Source organism: Meleagris gallopavo, chromosome 6, assembly GCF_905368555.1.
Source record: "Meleagris gallopavo chromosome 6, MGAL_WU_HG_1.1, whole genome shotgun sequence".
Lineage (NCBI taxonomy): Eukaryota > Metazoa > Chordata > Aves > Galliformes > Phasianidae > Meleagris > Meleagris gallopavo.
The window spans coordinates 14,765,750-14,789,485 of record NC_139409.1 but is presented as its reverse complement, the minus strand read 5'-3'; the positions used below and the strand labels follow the sequence as shown (position 1 = coordinate 14,789,485).

General features: G+C 42.9%; 1 protein-coding gene across 3 annotated transcripts in view; it reads left to right on the top strand.

The window, feature by feature from the left end:
• The window catches only part of JCAD (junctional cadherin 5 associated), a 62,761-nt gene extending 46,462 nt beyond the window's left edge, over positions 1-16,299 (top strand). Inside the window, exons 2-4 of one of the 3 annotated variants that reach the window (XM_085227160.1) lie at positions 1,188-1,543; positions 6,939-10,579; positions 14,417-16,299. In XM_085227160.1, the coding sequence (XP_085083286.1) occupies positions 1,248-1,543; positions 6,939-10,579; positions 14,417-14,451 (3,972 nt within the window). In that variant the 5' untranslated portion in view covers positions 1,188-1,247 and the 3' untranslated portion in view covers positions 14,452-16,299. Of the gene's footprint in view, positions 1-1,187; positions 1,544-6,938 lie in introns of those variants that run through there. The other 2 variants (XM_085227161.1, XM_031553878.2) reach the window with 2 other exon arrangements.
• The last annotated feature ends 7,437 nt before the right edge of the window (positions 16,300-23,736 follow it).

Sequence of the window (23,736 nt, the reverse complement as noted above, 5' to 3'; positions counted from 1 at the left end):
AGTTCTCACCTTCCTCTTGCCCAAGAAGAGCAATAGAACCCTGTGTATAACATGCACTCACTTTTCATGGTTGGACTAGATGATCTTAGTGTCCTTTCCCATCTGTAATGTTTCTCCGATTCTATGATTCATGATCTTTGCAGAGACATTCTCCTTCCAAGCAGCTGCCAGTGAGAGCTCTTGTCCCTCAGGTAGGGCTGCTGCGCTATGCAGGGTACTCAGCACTCACCCTGCATGTTGGATGAAGTGCTTATGCGGGGAAAATCATCCCGAGTGTTCTGTTTTACATAACAAATCTATTTTGGTGTGTTTCACTTCTCATTTATGCACCTTTTTCTTTTCTTGTAGTGCAGTTCAAGCAAGGAGGAATGTCCCAGAATTGGTTCCTCGCTGTGCACAACCTACAGAGTAGATCATTACCTTCCGGTTGTTTTAGAACTATGGAGGAATGGGTATCCCATAATTGCCGTAACAAGATGTGAGAGAGGTGCAGACAATAGAGATTGTTTCCAGCCAACTAATTCATTTTGCCGAATCTTTGCTGTAGTTGGTGAAGAGTTGAGAGCTGTCACTGGAGAGAAAAATCCTGACTGTCATGTGTGTTGGGATCATTGAGACACAATAGGCGCAGGCACCTCAGGTTGTTTTCAGTCATTTTTCACAGGAAAAGTGTGCTGTAAAAATAGAGCATACTTGAAATCTTAGGCTTTGTGTTGTTCTAGGTGATAATTGCTGGATTTCAGCAGGTCAATGTAGGCCAAGAAGAAAATCATTTGTAAAAAAGGCTGCTTAATGGGGGTGTTGCATGGCATTACCTGGGTTTCTCATGTGGTTGCATCATGAATTTTGGTTCTCATGCAAATACTGTCCTTATTCATGTGAACATTTTTTCTTAATAAGAATATGCAGAGTTGTAGGGAGTGGCACATTGTCTTGTAGACCTTCCCTTCCTCCCACAGTGACTTGAAACACAATGCAGAGCACATCACTCTAGGACAGGAGTGAAGTTGGGTTTTAGGCAAAGGCTCGACTTGGATGGTGGGCTCAGCTCTGGCACAGTGTTTTTTGGAGACCCCACAGTAAAATCTGAAAGCTGCATTGACCAATGAAACCCTTGTCTTTAGCAGCACTGCCTGTGGATCAGGGATGTCTCTCCTAAGGCTGTTTTCTCTTTGATTTTTTTCCAGTGATGGGTCTTGCTGGAAAGAGCTTTCTGATGGCACAACTGTGAGTGAAACCAACGCAATATGTTCAGTGTGGAGGACCTCCTGATTTCTCATGGATACAAATTGTCTAAAAATCCCCCTGCTTCCTACGAGAACAGATATGATGGATACCGGCATGAAGCTGCAGGGAACAGATCTGGTCAGAGAACGCTGAATGGCTTTGAAGCAGACCCTAGGGCTGCTTACTGCAAGAAGCCTCTGACGAAAACCAACTCGAGCAGCACCGAAAGCAGTCATGGGAGCCAAGGGAGACAAGCAGGTCCTGGTTACCACCATGACCTTCAGGGTTTGTCCACTTTTCATACTTCAGAAGGGGGGTAAGTTTCAGCACCATGCCATGGCTTTGCTTTCTCTTTCTTTTGGTTCTGGCAGATAACTGAGCATGCCCCTAACCCCTGACACCATCTTCCTGTGATCTTTTCCTGCTTCCATACCAGTGTGATTATTTCCATGCACTGCAAATTGAGATGAGAGGTAATAGCCTTAAGTTGTGCTCAGGGAGGTTAATGTTGGATATTAGGAGAAAATTTTTCTCAGAAGGAGTCGTGAAATATTGGAATGGGCTGCTGAAGGAGTTGGTGGAGTCATGGTCCCTGAAGGTGTTCAATATAAGTAGATGTGGTACTTACGGACGTGGATTAGTGGGCATAGCGGTGATGGGTTATGGTTGGACTGGATGATTATAGCGCTCTTTTCCAAGCTTATAATTCTATGAGATGTCCACCCAAAGAGATGGCACGTCCATTTGGCTGCTGCTTTGAAAACACTGAGGTGAGGAAAAATGCCATTGACTCATACTGTCTGTCTCAGAGCATCTTGCTGATGCTCTTAGGAAAGCTCAGTCTAAGTGTGGTAAAGCATAAAGGGACAAAAGCTCTTCCTTTTGTAAAGGAGTAGTTTTAAAAATCCAAACCCAGCTTCTTCTGCCACATGCATGCCCTGGTTGTGGTGGTAGATTCAGCTGTGTGCAGCTCTCAGTGGGTGTTCCTTCATGCACAGAGGACTTTCTTGTTTTCCTGAGGCCGTTCTTATGAAGTAAACATAAGGAGGTGCCTGTGTGTTTCTTTTTAAAGCAACTCAAAGCCAGTGGAAGCTCTTGTCGTCACTCCATAGGACGTGCACTAGCACCGGCATGGCTCTCTCACTGCGGAGTACGTGCGCACTGGGCTGGAGCAGGCTGGGCAGGAAGAGCTGTGTGTATACAGCGGCCCAGCATTGTTCTGCAGCTGTTTGAGAGCTCCCTGTGAACAAAGGAAGGGGTGAGAGTAGGACTGGGATCTGACCCTGCTGTGACGGCATTTCGTGAGGAAAAGCCCCTTCCTCCTGCAGAACAAGCTTGAAACTGAAAGCAGGACACAATGCTCCAGCCTTCAACCTTGTCCTCTTTAAAGACCTTCAGTGACACGTGGCAAAGACATGTGTCCCCTGGCTGCTGGGCCTGTCTGCTCTTCCCTTTTGTCTCCCATCCCCTTCATCTCCCTTCCCCTTGCGAGGCCAGTTGCCTGGAGCAGGAGTGGCTCCTGACTGCCAGCTGGAATAGCGGGCAGAGTTGGAAAGGAGCACTGTGAGGTGGTGCTAAGGTGGCATGTCCCATGGCGGGGAAGGGCCCAGGTGAAAGCAGCGCTTCTGGAGGCAGGAGAGGACATGGCCTTACTGGTGGTAAGGAGGATCCTTTACAGTGTGCCTGGAATGAGGGGAACTGGACAGCAATGAAGTGAAGAAAGCCACATCTGAGATGTGACAGAGGCATCTACAGGGGCTAGGGGAGGCTAAGTGCAAAACTCCTGGCAGATTGAGTGTCCCTTTTGAACCTCTCAGAATGCAAGGCGAGGAATCTGTCAGCCTACACCATGATAAATACGGTATCCTGGTTTTAAAAAGCTCTTTTTTATATGAAATAGGGATCACAGTCCTGTAAATGACTTTATCATTCTTCAACAAAAATAGAAATCTTTTCTTATTGTTAAGCAAACTACAACTACCAGTGAACCTGTTGAGAGCTCTTACATGTCACTCACAGCTAGGAATAAAGGAGAACCTATGTAGCAGCTGTCCCTTCCTTGCCATCCCTGGATGCACAGCGCAGTGCTGTCTCTGCCCAGGAGCAGTCAGTGGGCCAGACTGAATAAAGTTTGCTGCAGTGTTGGTGCTGCAGCACCTGTGCTTTAACTGCCAGGCTGTAGGGTGAGAACCCTCCAGCCCATCTCCCAAGGCTAGACCCTGGCTTTCCCAGTTCTTAAAACTCAGGAGAAGAAAAGACACAGCCATACAGACACTGCTCTTGAGAGATGAGCCACTCTGGGGTTGTTTCACTGTTCTGCCAGTATGATGATTTATTACATTTTGTTCTCCACATAGAGGAGCAGGTGCTGGTAGGGCTGTCCCAGATATCCTTGCTTTGCTGAGCATTAGGAAGGCCACACAGTAAAGGTTTGGAACAGGAGATGAGGCAAAGAAAGGAGGGAAGCTGCCCTTGTGGTAGAGAAGAGAGGATTAGTAGAAGGAGAACGGCTGCTTTTCCGAGTGAGGAGATGAATGTTACTTCGTTATTTGTGTGGGAGGAACTATGTTAGTAGCTAGCAAATTTAGAGCTAAGTAGATAGTATCATTAATGAGGTCACCTGCTGCAAAAATTAGAAGACGGTGCTGGTGTTTCAGAGTGGATGAGTGTATGTGAGGATAGGATCCCAAAATAGAACAGAAGCTGCCAGTGTCCATAAAAGCTCTCTGAAATTTTTCTCCCTTGCTGCCAAATTCTGTAAATAAGTTCCTTACAGTACCTCCCTGTTGGGCACAAAGAACTGCCCCAGCGCCCACATCTCATGGACTTTGAGTAGCTGGGTGCCTGATGCCTACCACTTACACTCTGGGACAGAAACTCCTATGCTGTTTCTGTACAGCCCTGCAGTTTTGTAATGTCAGCCATGCTCCTTTGCTTCTGGTGAGTCGTGCGAGTTCCACTTGTCCAGCATCGATCGCCCTGGAGCAGCCATGACCCATTGCTCTGAGGGCATCAGCTCAGTGACATGTGGTTGGGCAGCCGGTGCAGGGCAGGCTGATGGCTAGCAATAGTTTTTAAATTGTTTTCTCATTAACCTAATTTTATATAGAATTAATTCCAAGCACTTTCTGACAGCACACATGGTATCTGTTGAAGCAGGACTTTCAGAGAAGAGTCCTACTTGGACCAATGGGACTCTTCTATATCCCTGGATGGCTGTACATAACCACTCTAGCACCTAACCCGGGAGCTGGAGAGAATGCATTATTTACCTAGTGAAAAGATCATGAAAAAGATCAGGTTTAATTGCTCTAAATACCTCTTTTTAAATGTCTTTTCTACGCTTGCATGACCACAAGATAGATTGTTTGTATCATGTTTGGAAGTTTATTATCAGAGTCCAGCTATTAATCGTTTAATCTTAAAAAATAAATGTGATATCTTTAACAGTTTTAATACATTTTAAAAGTTTTACTAAATGGAGGAACACCATTTCTGTAACTGGCGCTCTCTTCACTTAGGGCCAATTTACTTTAATGAAAATCTGAGCTTGAGCTTTGGTTGTCTTTAAAAAAGCAAACTAACCAAAACTGCTCTTTTATTGGTTTCCTAGGAAAGAGTTGAGTAATGTTTCCTTCCCCAATTCCTGTTTCCTATTAAATCCTTTGAAAAGCCAGTCCATTTCATTTCTGTACTCGGGTATTTCACATTTCACATCGGGTATTTTGTGTTGTTTAGCCATTGCAAATCTCAATATTAGTGTCGACCATACTTCCTTCCCCCAGTGTTTTTATACTTGGGCTGATAAGTATTTGTTTTCACTTTATATTCAATGCTTTTGTTCTTTTTTTAAATGGTGAATGAACCTTTGCAACAATAGTGATTCACCACTTCTAGAAATGTAAAGATTAAGATTTTGAGATGCTTTTCTAGGAGACTTGGTAGCACTGAAGTAGGAACCATTTCAGGGAAGTCTGCTGGCCTGCACTGAGCAGGATGTCAAACCAAATAATTGTAAGGGTCTCTTCTGATCTTGGCATCTATGACTCTGTACTTTCTAGGATTTTCCTTAGATCCTCACACGATGATTAATTAAATCACATCGGGTATTTTGTGTTGTTAGCAAACCTGACAGAACAGAAAGAGTAATCTGTCTGTCCCCACCTCACTACTGCTAGAGCCTGCTTCCCTCCTAGTATTGTAAGCAGAGATACAAACAGTGCTGTAGTAGCACTGGGATCAGAAGAAAGTAAAGATGCGATAATCTCAGAAGAAGACAGCTTTCGTTCAGTTGTTTGCACATGCTGAAAGGCACTGAAAAGTTTGTTGTTACTGCAAACAACTTTCTAATATAGGAGGTGTCCTGTTGTATCTCACTGGTTAATTTAGACATTTATTACTTCCTGGCGTTCTGCAATTGAACGGTATTTTGTGCGTTAGAGTCAGAACATTTTGTTCAGATGTTAAGTCTTAATCTAACAGAATTAATGTGAACAAGATAACCCAACTTAATTGTCAGCTCTTATAGGATAAAGTCAATATACGTAAAATAAAATTACTGTGTATCTAGACTGAATAATTTTCAGTTGAATTATATTAAGTTTTCACAAACTGCTGTTCAAATAGATTGTTTATAGTGAAAAAAAGAAAAAGGAGCCCAATGACACTGTTTATGTACCTTGGGGTTGACGGAAGAGGGAGAAATTCTTGGGTTCTATCTACATACTTGTCCTATTTATGTCAAAATTGATATTTCATTCTAGTTGTATGCTGGTGGCAGCTGCATAGTGTAATAGCAGTTATCCTGTTGGACACCATAGGTACAAGAATAGCAGAACAAAGTTGAAGTAGAAGATTAATTATTTAGAAGAAAAGGTACCAATTTTGTTCAGTAGTAATATACAAAATAGTTTAGTCTGTTCAGAACACATGGAGAAACTGTTTTGTTCTTTTAAGTCTGTGTTCTGAATTTCTAATCTGCGATAAAATGTGTGATGTCTTTTATATTTCAGTAATGGGTAGCTAGAGATGATCTCTCTTATTTCTAAGCAAAAGTTAAACTTCTTTTGGAGTGTTTTAGATTTAAATGTTGATTCCATCACAATAGGAGCTGTGCTGATACAGTGCCATTGTTGTGTCATGTATCATTTCATCCAAAGCCTATCAAAGGGATTTGTCCCCTCAGAAAGATGAACAAGAATCAAAGCAGGAAACGACATGTTTAATTTGAGCTTATCATGCTTCTTACATGATATATTTTAGGAAGTAGCCTCTACTTGTTCTCCTTACCCTCTGCATTTTAGCTTTAGAGTCTTGTTAAACTTGCTTGTACCAGTGATCCCCTTGAAGTTTATAGATTTTGATGTAACAGAGTGCAGAAATAAGTTCATCATAATCATTTCTGGCTTTCTGGTGTCCATTGAGGGAGCAGTACATGTTTGCAGAGCACATAACTGTGCATTTGTTTCTCTTTTTAACAGCTTTGCATTGCTAACAACATGCCAGAAGAGCATCGGTTCCTTCACTGTTCCTTTGCTCGTGCTAATGACTGACTTAAATCCTCTCATTAAAATCATAAAGCCTTCTGGTTGTGAATAGATTACAGAAACCCCATTGGCATAACTCAACATTTGACCTCTTAATGGAATTACCCATAAGGGAAAGAAAGTGCATCTGTGGAAATTGCCTATGACACTGTGTTTCTTTTTCAGGGTTTATGACAGGCCTCAACTAGCATGGTCTTCCCAGCCCAAGAGTGATAAAGATCTGGCCTACTGGAGAAGGCGAGGGCAGGACTTCAGCGTGCTGCTGGGCTACTCCCAGAAAGGAGGTGCAGAAATGCAGGGTCTAGCTGCAGCCCATGGGGCACCCAGGCACCCCAAGGATGCTCAGCTGAAAGTGGGGTTGAGCACAGAGTATGTCAGGAGAAGTGGATTGCCTGAAAGCTGTGAGGGGCCTGGGGACTGCAAATGGCAGAACATGAGAACAGAATGCTGGAACCAGCCAAAAAAGGTAGGAAGGCAAATGTCGGATGGTGACAGAGAGAAACTGCTCCAAGAGCTGTATTCACTGACTCTGGGAGACGATGTCTTAGGCTCCCACAACAAAGGGAAATCGCAGTCCTTGCCAAGAGTCCTTCTGCAGGAGAGCATGAGGTGTGTGGAAATGCCCTCCCTGACCAACAGCAACAACTCCCTCAGCGTAAGTAAAGCCCCCTCCTATCCCTCACACAGACTGACTGCGGAATCGGCCAAGCACCATGAAATGGGAGGCCATTTCCTTCCCCTGGTGAAGCCCAAGTATGGGAGACCTCTGAAGCCTCCATCCTATGAACTGCAGCGACAGAGCAGAACTGTCGAAACTGGTTGTCAGGACCACTACCAGAAGAATGAACCCATTTCCTATTTAGCCAAAGCAAGTGAGCCAAGGCAAGATGCCTGTGTTCATGATCCTGGTTTGGAGCCCCCGGTCTATGTACCTCCTCCTTCTTACAAATCCCCACCTCACCATACCGTGAGCCCACATCCCTTCAGTGAAGTGCCTAACAATGCCACATATGCCAGCAGTGATCAGCAGGACACTGCAGAGCGGGCTGTTGCCTGCCAACGACCAGCTGTGAACAGTGTTGAAATGGGAGGCGCACCTTGCAAAGACAGCCATCTTCCTCCTGGGAAGCAAAGCCATTCGAGGCACCCTGCTGACTTCCTGCGTTCTGTTCAGTATATTCCCTTTGATGATCCTCGGATACGGCATATTAAAATTGCACCACCTGAAGGTCTGCAGGACAACATTAAATACATTGAAAATGCACACAGTCCCAGTTCCGGTACTTCGCAAGAGAGAGATCTTGAAGTACAGTACAACAGTGCCTTTTTGGATGCATCACACTTAGCCGGTTCTGTAAAGGGAGAAAGAACTTCTGACAGCTCCACCCACAGCAGCAGATGGTTGGCACCATCCGTCCGAGATCAGGAAAATTGTGCCTTGCTGGACCAAAGAGACAGTTGTAGCACAGCTAATCACAGCCCCTGCAATGAAGCCAGCACAGAGTACACAAAAGGCAAACTTCTTGTAAGAAACTCACATATGGACAGCACCTGTGAGACCATTACAAAAGTGAAAAAGTTTGAACCTGGAACTGGGATGCAGAGCAAAAAGAGTTCAAAGAAAAAAATGAATGAAACTATATTTTGTTTGGTCTCTATCCCAGTTAAATCAGAAACAAATCTGCCAGATACAGATAGGAACAACAACATAACCCAGAGCCCTGATAAGAACGGGTTTGATAACAATGGGGCTTTGCAAGAACAAAGTCTCTTAAGTATGTCTTCAACTGACTTGGAGTTACAAGCTCTTACAGGAAGCATGACCAATAAAAATGAGTTACAAAAACAAGAGCTGTGGAGACCAGAAGAGTTCAAACAAATGAATGACCTCAGATTTATTCAGCCTGCAAAACACAGAGAGCTCAAATACTCTGGCTCCTGGCCAGGTGATCAGTACAAAGACCAGCAAACACAGACCAGTTTCTCTGAAGAACCTAAAAACCCACAGATTTTCCATGGTACAAAGCCTGGGCAACCCAGCAGAAACAAATCTCTGTCTCCAAAGCAACTAGGATGTATGATATCCGCAGCTGGGTCGAAACAGACAGGGTCACTTTCTGATGACAGAGGCTGCATACAGGGTGCTTATGGCATCAAGGGGCAGATGTACCTCAGCCAGTCCAGCAACAGCGCATTTTCTAGAACTGCCACCTCCGTCCCACAGGCCTCCTCGCCAAAGGGCCACCAGAGCCAGACCCTGCCTGCCCAGGAGCGGGAAGCTGGCGTTCTTCCCAAGGCTGATGTAGTTAAGGGAGGAGCAGGAGCTCCTTGCAACAGTAAAGAGCTGTTTGGGCAGTTCCTTCTGAAGCCTGTCAGTCGCCGACCCTGGGATGCAATAAGTGAGCTAGAAAGTTTTAACAAGGAGCTGCAAGGGCAGGAAGAGAGCATGAGCAGTGAGGAAGACTTGGAAAGTGCAGGAGCTTCTCCACAGTCATGTGCCCTTCCACAGAGAAGGTCACCTAGAAATGGAAACCAAGAACCAAAACGTGGTGGGAAGTTGGAAACAGTTGTGCCAGAGGTGCCTGTATTTAAGTCAGGGAGAGTTAAAAGTAAGTCTGAAAGTTGGAGCACAGGGACAGAGCATGGCACTGAGATGGGCTGTGTTGGCTCTCAGTGCTCTTCGCAGCCAGGAGGGAGCAATGAAGGAGTCAGATCAGCAGATGGAAGTCTGATAACAGAAAGGAGGACGGTGGAAGCCAAGAATAGAGCAAACAGCCAGCCAGTTCGCACAGCACCTATCAAGAGATTCTTGTCCAGTAGCCCAAGCAGCTCCTACCATGGTAATCCTTTTAATAATCCTGTCTTACAGGAGATGAGTGAAGACCAAAATTATCTAGACTTTGTTAAACTGAGCAAAGGTGCAGCTCCCCAAAATGATACAAAATTCGAGAGAGGCTCAGTAGTACGCTTGTCCTTAACCAAGAGGAACCAAGGGTGCTCTGAGCCAGATTTGAGGGCAGTGGGACTTGATACAGCCTCAGGCCGTGGTGCTAGCAATTCTGATTACTCTTCAAATGAAAATTCTGTGGAAATCCCTGTGAATGAGTCCTTGCAGGCAAGAGCTGCAAGAATTTTAGGCATAGAAATAGCAGTGGAATCTCTCCTTCCAGATGACCACGTTGGACCCCAGCCAGGCACAAGGCCTGCAAGCAATGCCCATGACCTTGGGTCATCAGCAGAGAGCACTGTAAGTGGCAAAGAAGGAAAAAAAGACAATTCTTATGAAAGCAGACGTAAGTGTGGCTGGACAGAGAGTGCTCTCTTTGTTGGAGAAAGGGACCAATCATTATACCCTGATGAATGCCAGACCACTCACCAGGAAGGCAGCACTAAAATGTTGGTGAAGGAGCAAACGTTTGAGCAACCTGTGAGACCCAGCAAAGGTGGAGACCAAAACTTGGTGTCCAAACCAGCTGTGTGTCAGCACTCAGAAAAGAGAGTGAGGAACACCTCAAAAGTGATAGAGACACTACAAGGCAAGCTCACATCTCCACCAAGCCGGACTGCCATGGATCGCTTGGTGCGAATGAAAGAAGTTGACTCTGTGTCCCGGATGAGACGTCTGAGCATTAAAAGTGCAGACTCAGGAGAGGAGGTGGATGAGGAGAAGCTGTTGAAGGTATATGAGGAGAGAGGAAGCAAACTGGCAACTTCAGGGACTGTCTCCAAGCGTGTTGTCTCTCTCAATGAAAATGGGTATTTAGGTGGAATGGACAAGAAGAAAATCGACAGAGATTTTTCCTTAGGTAAGACTCTACTTTTGGAGATCCAAGTGGGTACTGTTTTCTTATGTAACAGGCACAATCGCTTTGCTTATGCCCACGTAATGATGCTCAAATAGTAACAGGCTGTAGGTGGTACTACCCCATCTGGTTGCCACCTCTTTTATTCTCCTTTTGGAAGAGGTAACATGAGTGAGTGATCCTATTTTAGGAAAACTTACTGTAAAACTAACTTGTGATACTGAAACTCATTCACAGAGGCTGGAGCAGTCCCCGAGGTTTGCTGTCTGTCTAATTGTTTCATGGAACTACTAGTTTTAAATAGCTCAGTTCAAAGATAGTCACTCTTATGCCAGTGTTTAGGAACATGTGGTGATTTAATCATAGCCTCTCCTTGAATACCTAATTTTCCATCTCTAATACTTAAGTAGACACATACTGTATCAGAGTTCAGAAAGAACTAAAAATAAAAATCTGATGTTCTTCTGTGAAGCCTCTGGGAAATGGCTACATTAAGGGGCCTGGAAAATTCTCTCTCTCATGAATATTTTCCAAATCACATGTTGAGCACAACTGTTATCCCCAGGTCAAATGGAACGTTGACTTTTTCAGTGAACACCTTTTTTTTTTGGTGTGTGTGTTCCTCATCTCTCAAAAGCACATAAACTTGGGTACTCCATATGCACCCCCGAAGTAACGTGAGCTGTTCTCTCTCCACAACAGTTTTCATATGGCATTGTATTGAGCAACTGAAAATCAGTTGTTGCCATAGATCTGCGTAAAGGGATGAATCTCCCAGGCTCCCTGCCTAGTGCATTAAATTAATTGGAGTGAGCCAGTGCAAAGTGTGAAAGTTGTTACATTAATATAATCTTCTCTCTTTCTCTATCCTCCTTGCAAGAGCCACCACTCTATCTTGAAATTCACACAGATTATTCATTAAACTCCATCGGTGTAAATCTATTTACAGTTTTCCAGTACAGAGGGACTGAAACTATATTGAGCATACTTTATAATGAATGTATGTATTTATTTCTGAAAATAAATGTTTATGTGAGTTCTAAGCATTGACTCTTCCAGTCTTACAGCCTTTTCCTTTGCATCTTTTTCTGTATCCCACAGCTCTGCATCTCCTTCTGCTCTGAACCATATTTCTCTAGAGCAGGTTTTCCAAACAAGCTAATTCAGCTTCCACATATCCATCAGATCTCGTATGCCCCACATGTATCTCATATGCTTTCCTCTTTTGGGGTTACTGCTGGAATGAAGAAGATAACTGTTGTAGTAACAAGACTTCAGGGATGTATGAAAACAGATTGTGTGTGTTTTATTAGAGCCTTGTACTCAGAATTATTCTGCAGCAAATTAGGCCTAGTTTTATCCTTCTTACTGACAATACCAGGCTCGTATTCTGCAATGTGTGCCCACTGCAGTAGTTCCTTTTAACAGCTTTCCTCATGTCTGCATCATGACTGTCCCTTCGTGCTGCACATATCCAGCACTGCAGGGTAACACACATGGTAGAAGCAATCCCCTCCACTGGCTTCCTCCCGTCCAAAGAGACTGACTTGCTGACAGCTGCAAGATCTTCACCTTGCCTTAGTGAGGCAGGACTGGAGATTTGTGTTTATAGAAGGGCCTGATGTTTGTCGACTTTGTTAACTCTCACTCCATCTTCCAGACTGTCTCACTGGTACCAGTGAAAGCCAAAATGAGAACTAGTCTTGAAAAAGCACTGATATGCATTCCTTTCAGGGAGTAGATATTTCTAAAGTCCATTCTAGTTGGAGTGAGCTAGGGTGACGTTAGTCTTATAATTGCAGACTGGGCCTCCTTTAGAGGCTCGGAGGCCTTAGAAGAAACAGACTTTCACATGCATAATGTAGCTTGGCAGATGAACAGTCATCTCAGAGTAAGAGCTGATCTTACTATGCAAATAGTGCCATTTGAAGAACATCTCCAGTGTTCCCAAATGTACTGGATGTTTTTTTCTTCTTTGCTGTTTGAAGACTGCTTCCGTGAGGCTACTGATCTGGCTTTGTTTCTGTAAAGAGCATTGCAAATTAGCTTAACCAAATGCTGAAGAAATGTTTGTGCATCAGTGCAGGTATTCCAGTATTTGCCCTTTCAGAATTCTGACACTGCTCGGAGTCTTCCCGGCAGTCTGGATCTTTGGGGTCCTTGGTTTAGATGCTGAAAATCTGAGTAAGCTTTTAGGGAATAATCTGGGCTGTGCAGAAGTCTTGTGGCCTGAGTTTCTCACCCCACTCCCTCAGACAGTGAGCTCCTCCAACTGGTGGTGAGTTCTCACAGCGTAAATGAGTCCAAAAACTGGGCCAGGGAGGCCTTGGGAGAACCTAGTTTCTGAAATGTTAATCCATTTTTATTCTTAGGTCAGCTTCGTGCAGAGCGGTTTGGAACTTTAGATGGAGAAAACATTTATAATTGCAACTGAAATAGTATATTCTCACACTGCCAATGCACTAAGCTTAGATGCGGCGCTGTCCTGGAGTGCACCAGCCCTCAAACACTATGTTCCTTTTGAATTTGTGCATTAATGTGGTATCTGTCCTTGAAGTTTGGAAATACCAGCAGAGGCTGAACAGTGATAAGCAGTTCTTACATAGGCGCTGCTGGCACAGACTCCTTTCTTGGCTAGCCTATCAGTGTGAGGAGAGTGGAATTACAGATCCCAGCCCAGCACCCACTAGGGCCAAAGTTCTTTCTTAGCCAGTCTCTTGATAAGCATCTGGATGCTGCAGAGGGACACATAGAAGTAAAAATTTCTCTCTGAGGATTTTTATGCTTGTTTGAATGAAGACGTTCACTCATATCAATGTAAAATTGCTCAGGGTGAACATTTTACACTCAAGTGTGATACTTATGGGTCCAACTATTTTCATACTTAACTGTTTAAATGCAAGTGTTACGGGAGTATAGCCTATGGGAGGGACTTTTAAGGTTAGCACAGATACCCAAGTTACACAGGCACAGCAAGTAGCATAGGCTGCAGTTGTCCAGTTGTCCAGACCCCTGTGGGAATACAGACTCCTCTGCAGCTGTGCATCCCAAGGTGTCTGGGGTAAGGCAGGCATGTGCAGGGCAGGCAGATCTGAGAAGGCAAAGCCCTTTCATTGCAATCCTCTCCAAAAGTCACAGGGATGTAGGATGAAAGAGAAGTCTTGTGTCTGTTCGCTGCATGGCCGATGTCAGAAATGCAAAGTGAGGTCTATCCTGTGACCTAGCAAGAGGTAGGCTTAAAATAAAGATCAATGTTAGTAAGACAGTGCAGTGCTTTAGTGAGTGATGTTCAAACCATGAGCTGCAGTTTTGCTGGCTGAAGTGAGGCAGTTTGACTGCTGTGATGCGATACAGTGATGCTTTCCATTATGCTACTGCATGAATCTCAAGCTGAGAAAGCACAATCAAATAAAAAGATGCTGAAAACTGAACTTATCACTGAACCTTAATCACTGGGCCTTAATCACCCCACTGGGAGGTGTGCAGCATTTATGTAGTGTTCAGTGTAAGGGGGGCAAGTCTTGTGTCTTTTGTCTCAGAGCATCTGAACACTAGAAGCAATCATTTAGCAGTCAGTGAGCTTTCTCCTACCCACACAAGGCTTCCCAATTATATCCCCATGCATTTGATCTGAGTTGCTCCTGAGTTATACTGGTGCAAATACAGAATTTGGGTCAGGAATGTATTATGTATTTTTAGGGCTGTCAGTCCAGTATTAGTTTCCCTTTTCTTTATATAAAAATTAGGGGGAAAAAATCTTATTTCCATGGCTCACTGCATGTACCAGTGTTGGAAAAGTTCCACAGTACATTATTCATTGTCTTTTCTTGTCTTTTTCAGACACATATGACCCCACCAAAGTTGAAAAGGTGTGAGATGAACAGAGAAGAGAATAAAGATGTCTGCTCTACTAAGAATGTTTCACTGATTTTTTTTTTTTTGCTGGGTGCTTTTTGTTTGTTTTTTGTTCTTTGATGCTTGGAAATTGCCTCCATTTGTGGTGTTCGTGGTGTACTGATAATGCCTTTATCACTGCCACTAGGAATTAGCTATTCATATCTGAGACTGTTGCGGAGACCGCAGAAAAATCTGACTTCTACATTGGAACCATCTGGCTTTGTAGCATTAAGACTTAATGCCTACAGTTGGCAAAGAGTTTTTATCTGAACAGTATTTCAGTCTTCAGCTGGGATGATGAAATGCATGAAGTGAGGCTTTTGAGCTTTCTCTTTGGTGTAGATGTAAACGTGGGAGATTAGTGAAATGATTTTTAAAAGAATGTGAATTTATAAGCTAAACTTCTAAGTCTCTACAGTCTAAACATTGTTTAACTTAAGGGATTTTTGGCCATAAGCAGAAAGTGCTGCTGCACTAAGTGGGGGAAGGAATGCGAGACAATGGTAGCAAAGACTGATTGTGAAATTATTTCTGACTTCCAGAGTCTGAATTTACTTGGATTAAATACTTACTTGCCACCTAGAAAGAAGAAAAGCAAAAAAAAAGAAGAAAAAGCTTCTAAAAAATGAAGACTTTTGTAATACATTGTACAGAACGTGTAATTATAGTAGCTGGCAACTAGTGTTCCTGACCAATGCAAAGTATACCACTGGCTGTTTTGCACTCAGTATTACCTATTTTTGTTTCGCTGTTTAGAAATTCTTTATATGAAAGAATAGTAGCTGGTTTAAAATAGCCCATTTTAACAAAATAACTATATTTCTTGTTACAGAATACTATCTATTTTTCTATGATGTAAACAATTGCTAACAAGTGGCAAGTATAAAGAAGTATTATTATTATTATTATTATATTTTAAGAAGACATATCCCTCTGAGTGAAGGTGACCCAAGAAGATTTCACTTGTATATCTTAATGGACACTCCATATTGCTCCATATTCAGTAGCACTCCCTTATTTTCTGAGAAGAGCCATCTGTGTACGTATGTATGTACAACAGGGTTATTTCTATTTTTTGGCACTCAAGCCTTGGATCATTCTTCTTGGAGCAGCTTTCCGAAACACAGCTGAGAACTGTCTGGGCTGGTGTTGCTGCCATAACATTCCAGTGACTGTGCTTACCAAAAAAGTGGGTTTGGATCTCTGTCCCGGTATCTTTGAGCGGCTTGGATGAAATACCTGTTTCTTTCTTTCACTTAACTTCCTTTTACACATTGTGACTTTTGATTAGGCCAGTGTAATAAAAGAAACAAACCTGGGTTTACTTCTTCCCTGCAGCTAACTGATGGTGCTGGGAAGGAGTTCAGATGTCTTCCTCAAGGCATTTGAATACATGTCTTTAAGTGTATGTTATCTGCACACACAAATGCATGAACTGCAAAGTATATAATAAAGCCTATGCATTCTGCTCTTTGATACTGAATTAGCCTGCGTAGAATCTGTGATTTTAAAGCCTTTATGTTCATTTCTGTGCATTGTTCTTTTTTTTTTTTTTTATAAGTACCTGTTTGCTAACATTCTTCAGATAACTTGTTCGTGTACATCACTGGTCTATTTTACCATCTTCTTTTTTGTTGTCGTCGTTTTGTAGCATAATTTTATTTTCTAAAATCTAATGTCTTTAAATATTTTTTCCTAAGAAGTCTGTAATCTGGAAAGAACGACAGGGAGAAACACTCATCCTGTGTTTTGACAGAATTAATTTCTTGTCTGTAACACACGATTCTGTTACATATGGACTATTTAAAGCTTGTTTGAAAAGCAAATGTGGTGTATAATTTATTTTATTAACTCTTGAGCGTGCTGCCTAGCAATACTTGCTGACAAACTTTTTCTACCATTCTTGCTATATTCACCTTTCTTTTAAAATAATCACCAGTACTCATCTAGGATGTCTGGGAGCCATTACAAGGTTACAAAACATCTTTCAACCCACTCAGTCTACAAAAAGCTACTTCCAAAAAAAGAACTGCTTCGACTCTCATCATCCCTCCTAATGGCAGAGTTGAGGGGCCTGGCAATAACTTGAACATTTTAATTTACCCTTGGTTTCTGGAGAACTGTAAGTTGTCACATCACTGTTCCTGCTACCTTCAGTTCATGGCTCTGTGGAAAAATAGGTTTTTGTGCATTTTTTTTCCTTCAGATGGGAAGTAGTTGATTGATTCTGCAACACATCTGTTTCATCACTCATGTCAAGTAATTACTTTTCCAACACATGTAAGCATCCATGACGTTAGAAAACAAAATCTGAAAAGATAGGAAGAAGCAATATTGCAAAATTGCTTTTAGTGGACAAGGCTATGAGAAATAAAAACGTAGGAAGTTAGTAAGCTTTATTTTGCAGAAATGTGACTGACCGATGTTTGAAAGACTGCAGCTAGTTCTGCTTTAAAAATGGTGTTTTAGTCTAAGTGCACTGGCTATTTCATACTATTATGCATACCAGTAAGAACATAGAGTACAGCTTTATGAATTATTGTGGCTTAGTGTTTTTACAGTACCTGTGCCATAATTAAAATACCAGCTATTTGAATGCACTGGGAAATAACATAAATTAACATTTTTCCACCACTTGCAAATAGTCAGCAGAAAGCTCCTTCTAAACCAGATGTAGTTAAAAAGTAGAAAATGATCACTTTCAGTGCTTAGGAGCATAAACTGTCATGGCAACAGCTATCAGTGGTAATGGCAGCTGCAGGAGCTCAGGGCTGAGTGGATGCAGAAGAGGTTGTGGGGCCTGTTTATGGTGCCTCCTGCAATGCAGCGGTGTGACTGCAGGACTCTGCATTTACATTTATTCTCAGGAGGAAGAGCAGAGCTGGTTCCTCAAAAAGCATGTTGTTGGATATGTGTGCAACTTGTCTTGCTGTCCTGCTACCAGGGGAGCAGGGGATGCTGGGGTTGGATGGTAGGCTGTCAGAGTGGTTGGCTGGGGTGATACTGGTTTCACAAGTGTTCCCAGATACATGCAAAAAAATCCCCACAAATAAACCCAACAAACCAGAATCTGGGCTTACATATTTTAAAAACATTTAATGGGGAGACTCCCCTGGAGATGGATAGCTAAACAACCATCTCCTTCCATTTACTCTGCTGAAATCCACAAGGGATGGTCAACTTTCAGGGTTAGCAACAGTAACAGCATTTAGTGGCAGTGCTAAGGTGCCACTCCTGTGCCAGGAAGATACACAGCGAATCCAAAGGTTGAGGCTCTTCTGGCTGAGAAAGACGAGTCACCAGTGAGCTCTGAGTGCTACGCCAGCTTTGCTGACCTATGCTGAGCAAGAAAATCACCTCACTGGCTTTACAGTGGGGGAGGTGAGAAGTGAAAAGGTGCTCGGGGACTCCCTGAGGGGAATGGCATTTTTTGAAGGTGGAAGTGCTCCCTCGTGTGGTTTCCCTGAGCACGAATTAGAACTCTGAAGGAAGAATCACTACTCTGAACTCGCTCTAGCCCTTGCTAGAGGCATCCTGAACTGGGCAGAAGTGTGTTCCGAAGTGTGTATTTCAAATCCCACTGCCATCGCAACTAAATGGGGTGGGATGAGGCATGCAAAGAAGAGAAATCCCTTTGCATGACTCAAAATCATTGGTAACTGAAAGGCCCGAATAAGCCTAACTTGTCAGCTAACAAAAAACAGCAGCAACAACAAAAAACAACAAAAAAAGCTTTTCTTAAGCATAAGATAGACTGTGGTATTTCATACCACAACTTCCACAGCAAACAACTGCATACAGCCTTTGTTTCCTTCACTCAGCTCCTGATGGAACATGTAAAAATGAAAGGATGTTGGGAGCAAAGATCCTATATACTGAAACAGCCAAAACCTTTGAAAAAAGGAAGGATAGTATGTGCTTAAAGTGGTCGAGTAATAAAATTAATCTATCAAGTGTGCACCCTTTGAAAACAACCAGTCCTGTCAAGCTTACTCACATATAAACATTTGAGTTTAGTAAAATATTTCTGTTTAATATCATAAATCAATATTAGTCAATATTCTGTTGCCTTTGGCACATGGACAGCCAGCTGAATGTTAGTTTTGCAGTACTGGACCTCTTCCTCACATTTAAAATGACATTTTCATCACTGCCCCTTTTCAAAAGAAAAACAAATGATTGGGAGAATAGTAAAAGTGAGAGTCTTGTGTTTCAAATGGCAGAAGTTATTGCAAAGTGGGCATTTTGTCCAAGTTCAAGATCTGACTGAGGTGAATATACCTGAGAAGTAAATCTTTACTTGACAGGAGCCAACAGCTGAAGTGAGACAAAGCTGCAGGGTAATATGTGTTAAAAAGATTGGAAAGGATTGGTGACTTACTGGCTTTTTGAATGATTTTTGTAAAGCTGTCCTTTTGCAGGACAATGTTACTTTGGGGAAGGAGGAATCACTGTCCTAATTTCATTACACTGGCAGTAAACCATGATACTGTGGTCCTCATTTACTGGAGTGAGATTTACTTAAACACGTAGACCACAGCATTTAAACTTCTATTCTTCTGCATAGTTTCAATAAAGGATCAAACTGGAGGTTTCATGAGATGATGATTCTATCACTGAATCCATTAGAAATGTTGGGAAATTGTGATTTAGTGCTGCTATTCAAACTTGCACAAAAATGTACACTGCACCTCCCCCCTGGAACTAAACAAAAGCTGTTTACCATCAACTCTATTTTTAAAGGAAAAAATGTTTCCAAGAAAGAAAAAGGGAAATCCTGATATCAATAGCAAAGCCCCAAACCACAGTGCTATCTCCCACCCAGGCAGAAAAATATGTTTGCAATATGACCTGCAGAGCTGCACAGCAGGCAGAGGGTGAAGGGAACTTAAGTCAGAACTGACCAACACATGGCTGAGATTAGAAATAAAAATGAAATTTCCCGGCCAAGAGAAACCACAATAACATACGGATTATAAATGAAAGAGGAGCTTTCCACCCTCAACAACAGCAATCTCAGCCTTCTTTCTAGATCTGGACTTGCAGAGAAAACAATCAGAACCATTCCAAAAGCCGTTCCTAACCTAAGGAAAATGAGGAGTTACATGTGCTAGACAGAATACCAGTATCTGTCTTTGTCTTTACAATTATTGCAGATAATTCTTTTTCAAGACACTGTGGCCTACCTCCAAAACTAATACTGGATAATTTCCATGGATTCCTGCTCCAGGTAGCCCAAGGGAAGAGTTAGAGGGAGAAAGAGAGAACAGGAGCAAGCAATTACAATAGTATTTGTATCAGAAGATGAATGTGTTTAAAGAGTTTTCTCTGTATTTTTCTCCACACAATGCAAATACTGTGTTTCTGTGCTTACATGTAAACTGGAGGGGGGCTGTTGTTCAATAGGAGACATTCTCAAAATAAAGATTTTGCTTGGATTTGCTCTTCTCTGATGTTGATATTGTTATCGTGGAACCAAAATGGAGCATGTGCTCTGATGTTTGCACTGTCTTGATGAAGATAAGCATATTGGTGAAGTGTTAAAAGGCTGCAGTATTCTCTAGGGGACTGCTATTTCACTGTAGCGAAACCTGACCTTGTGGCTGGTTTGTTACACCACAGAGTACAGACATTGGCTTTCTCTCTGGTATGTTTACTTGCAAAAAAATTACCTTCCACATCCACACTTTCCGAGATCTTCTTAGTCACTAGGTCACATGTTTCCAAGCTGAGTTGTTTGCTACCTTTAAGGTATGTTCTGCTTCCATGCATGAGCAGGTTCCTCCTTTACAGCCTGGCAACCAGCCATTTGCTCTGTGTAAACCCACCATGTCAGAACATTTTCCACTCCCTTTGCACAACCTGATATGAAACTGGGATAGTTTACTTTGGCTATTTGCAGTAAAGAATGGCATGCTCTGTGCTGATAAGACTTCAAGAGAGCAAAGCTATTATTTTAATATTAAAAAAAAAACAAAACACCAACAACTCACTGACAATAGTGTAAGCTACTCATGGTTAAAATGTGCAAGTCTGTTTTTTGTCACTGGCTCACAAACAGGTTAGACTTCACTGCTGGGTCCATACATGCTGTGAAGAAACAATGAATTTATCTCCGTACTCCTCTCCTGTCCCAGATCTACCTGCAGAACATGAGACCAGCCAGATCCAGGGAGGCTGCATGTGGAAACTACTGTTGAAGTTTTGCTCTCTTTTCCATCAACTAACCACTCTGATCTCACCCCATCTTCTCTTCTTCCCCGGCTTCTTTAAGTATTAAGAGCTCTAGTCTGGCATAATCCCAACAACCATCCAATCTGAATCTACAAACGTTCTTGTAGGAGAGGGTAGATGTTCAGTTCTATCCACTTGCAATTATTTCTTTGTTCTGGAAGCCTGAGATCTTATGCACAAAGCATGGGGCTGGACGTGTCATAGGGGCCAGCACATAGAGCCCAGTACTCCTTCCAAGCAAATCTGTAGGCACTGATGATAACCCTGCAAAACACGTGAACAGGAAAGGCAGAGGTGGCTGAGCGGATGCTGCTCAGCCCTCACTCAGGTTTCTGCTAGGGCAACCAGAAACCAGCTGCAAGGCTCTGCACCCCTTCCAGCACCAGCTTTGAAGCCAGCGGGTCACTAACCCCTGATCACATTATCCCACACAGCCCTGACTCTTTGCTAATCATGCAAGTCCCCTTGCTCTTATCTTATTCAACACACATCTCATCTCCTTTATCTCTCTCACTGGCCTCTTACAGCTCTAGAGCATGTTTGACCTTTCCTGGGTAGTGGCGGTATGCATACCCAAATTCAGTTAAAGCTGTGTTATCTCTCTCTCTGTTCTGCTCTGAGTCTTCTCAGGGGGAAGACAAACAGCTGCTGGGAATCCCCTTGTGTGATTCATGCAGAGGTGCTAACATCAGCCCAAAGCAGCATCACACCTCGGCGGTGATGCAGAAACAAAGGGGGCTGATCGGGAAGCCAACTCCTTCGTTTTAACCTCTGAAGTAAAAACATTTATTGTACAGATAATCAAGAACAAGGCAAATGTTTGCTAACAACAATAGGAATAAAAACATTAGATCCCTGTGAAGGGCTTTATTTCACCTGAGCCCTCCAGCACTGAACTTAAAGAGCTGTCTGCATCTTGTTTTGCCGTTGATTTAACAGCCAGACCTTGGGACGGACCGGCTGGTCACATGTTGCCCTAACTGAGCAGCTTTAGCTTCTCCTCTCACCCCTTTGCTTCTCCATTCAAACTACAGAGCATTTACACTCTGTACCACCCCAGGTACAGAGGTTTCACTGCAGCTGCAAGACCAGTCACGTGAAACCCACTGAACAAACAGCGCAGTGACCTAGCCAGCTAGTATCATATGAATTGGAGGGGTTATGACATCTTGTGGGCAGGAAGGCCTGTCATTTGTCCCACTTTTTCATTATTATCATATCACAGTGTTTAGAGTATAAAGGAAGTCCTTTGCTCTCCCAGTGGTGGGTCAACTATAAATATCCAGATGGCACAGGACAACGAGGGCTGTAAAACTCAGGATGTGGGTCACAGGACTGCTGTCTGCTTTCTGTTTGGGAGAACACGATAATAAACCCTTGCAAAGAACTCCGATAACACCATATGAAAGGACTGCAAACACTGTGAAAGAGATCTTCGGCTGCTGTAAAATGTTACTGCTCTCTTCACTTTGTGGTACGCTGCTTTTCTTATTTCCTACCCTTCCCAGCCCCTTCTTGAGTGCCCAAGGCTGAAAAGTATGCACAACACTTTCTTCCTTTCATTTTACCTTTCAGGTCCTTTTCCTTCTCAACATAGATGCTCATCTATGTTCCTCATCTACGCACCCTCCTTACCCTAAGCAGCTCTCATACAAATCAGTTACTCCGGTCATAGGCGTCCTGAGGGGTATTGGTACCATGCCAAAAAACAGGGAGGGTCCTTTCCCCTGCCCCAAAGAAGCACAGTGACTTCAGTGAGGTGAGTCAGGACAGAGACCAACTAAGGCCTGCATCATATTCATATTTTTAACACAAAGATTCCTCATGTAAAAATCATCATTTGTTCCCCCGAAGAAGTGTAAAAATTCATGAGTGTTGTCAGCTCTTGTAATAAGAGGATGTTCATGGTGAATATGTGCCTTTTATTCCTGTGTGCTTTGCATTTTTCTTACTAAATGCTTATTGGTTATGGTTCTGGTGTTTTAATAACCCCTGGACAATGTTTACTGCAGAAGATTTAAAAAGAAAATTCAGGGGAAGAGGGGATAATGACACAATTAGGTAAATTTCAAACCCTCACCCTTTGAAAATCTTCTTTTCCTTTCCTTTTTTTTGATCTGCTTGAATCCCTAGGTTCCACCCATCCCATCCTTCACACCACAACCACCCAAACTGTATACAAACAGCTCTGCAGAGCAATAGATCTCTTCAAATCGAAGTTACAAGTCAGTGTTTGGTGACTGCATTTATATCCATACAATTTTTTTGACTGCTGAAAAAAATCATATTGCTTTAACTGCATCAGCAAGGCCACAGAATTTCATACTATAGGTTCACATTTCACACAGACAACAGTGCAAGGTGTTACTCATGTCTCCTAAGGTAAGGGAGATTGATTTCCCTTTTTTATTCTACTTCTTGAGACAGGAACTGCCCTCTCATGCTGAATCAGCAGGATATGCTCTGTGACACAGCCTTTATCTGGCTGAAGAGCTGTTAATGAGTCTAAAAATCGCATCCCACCCGAGTCCCTCCCCCATTAGCGAGCACAGGGCAGAGAGGGAGCTGAGCCCCTGCTGCACACAGCTGTGATCTGAGATAAGTGCCCGGGGTCCACCTCCACCTCCCTGCAGCAGGGAAGACATTTGAACTCCTGGACCCTTCCTCAATTCAATCTCTAGCTGACAAACACACAGCAGGCAACTGGAAGAAAAAAAAGAAAGAAACAACAAAAAACAAGGTTCAACCCATCCCAATGACTCAGTTTTAGGACATCTGACCAATTTCCTAAACCTTGCCTCAGGAATTTTTTTAGGCACTGTCTGCACTTTTCAACCATATAAATAGTTGAAAGAGCTCAACATAGCAGTAGGGCAGCGAAGCAAAGAGACTGAGCTGAGAAGGGAAAGAAAATCTTGATCACATGCAGACAGTGCAGAAAAAAAACAGGGAAGTCACTTGTTCAAAGGGCTGCAGCTGACCTCTGTCAGCTCACAAACCGACCTGGAGCAGTGCTTTGTCTGCACGTC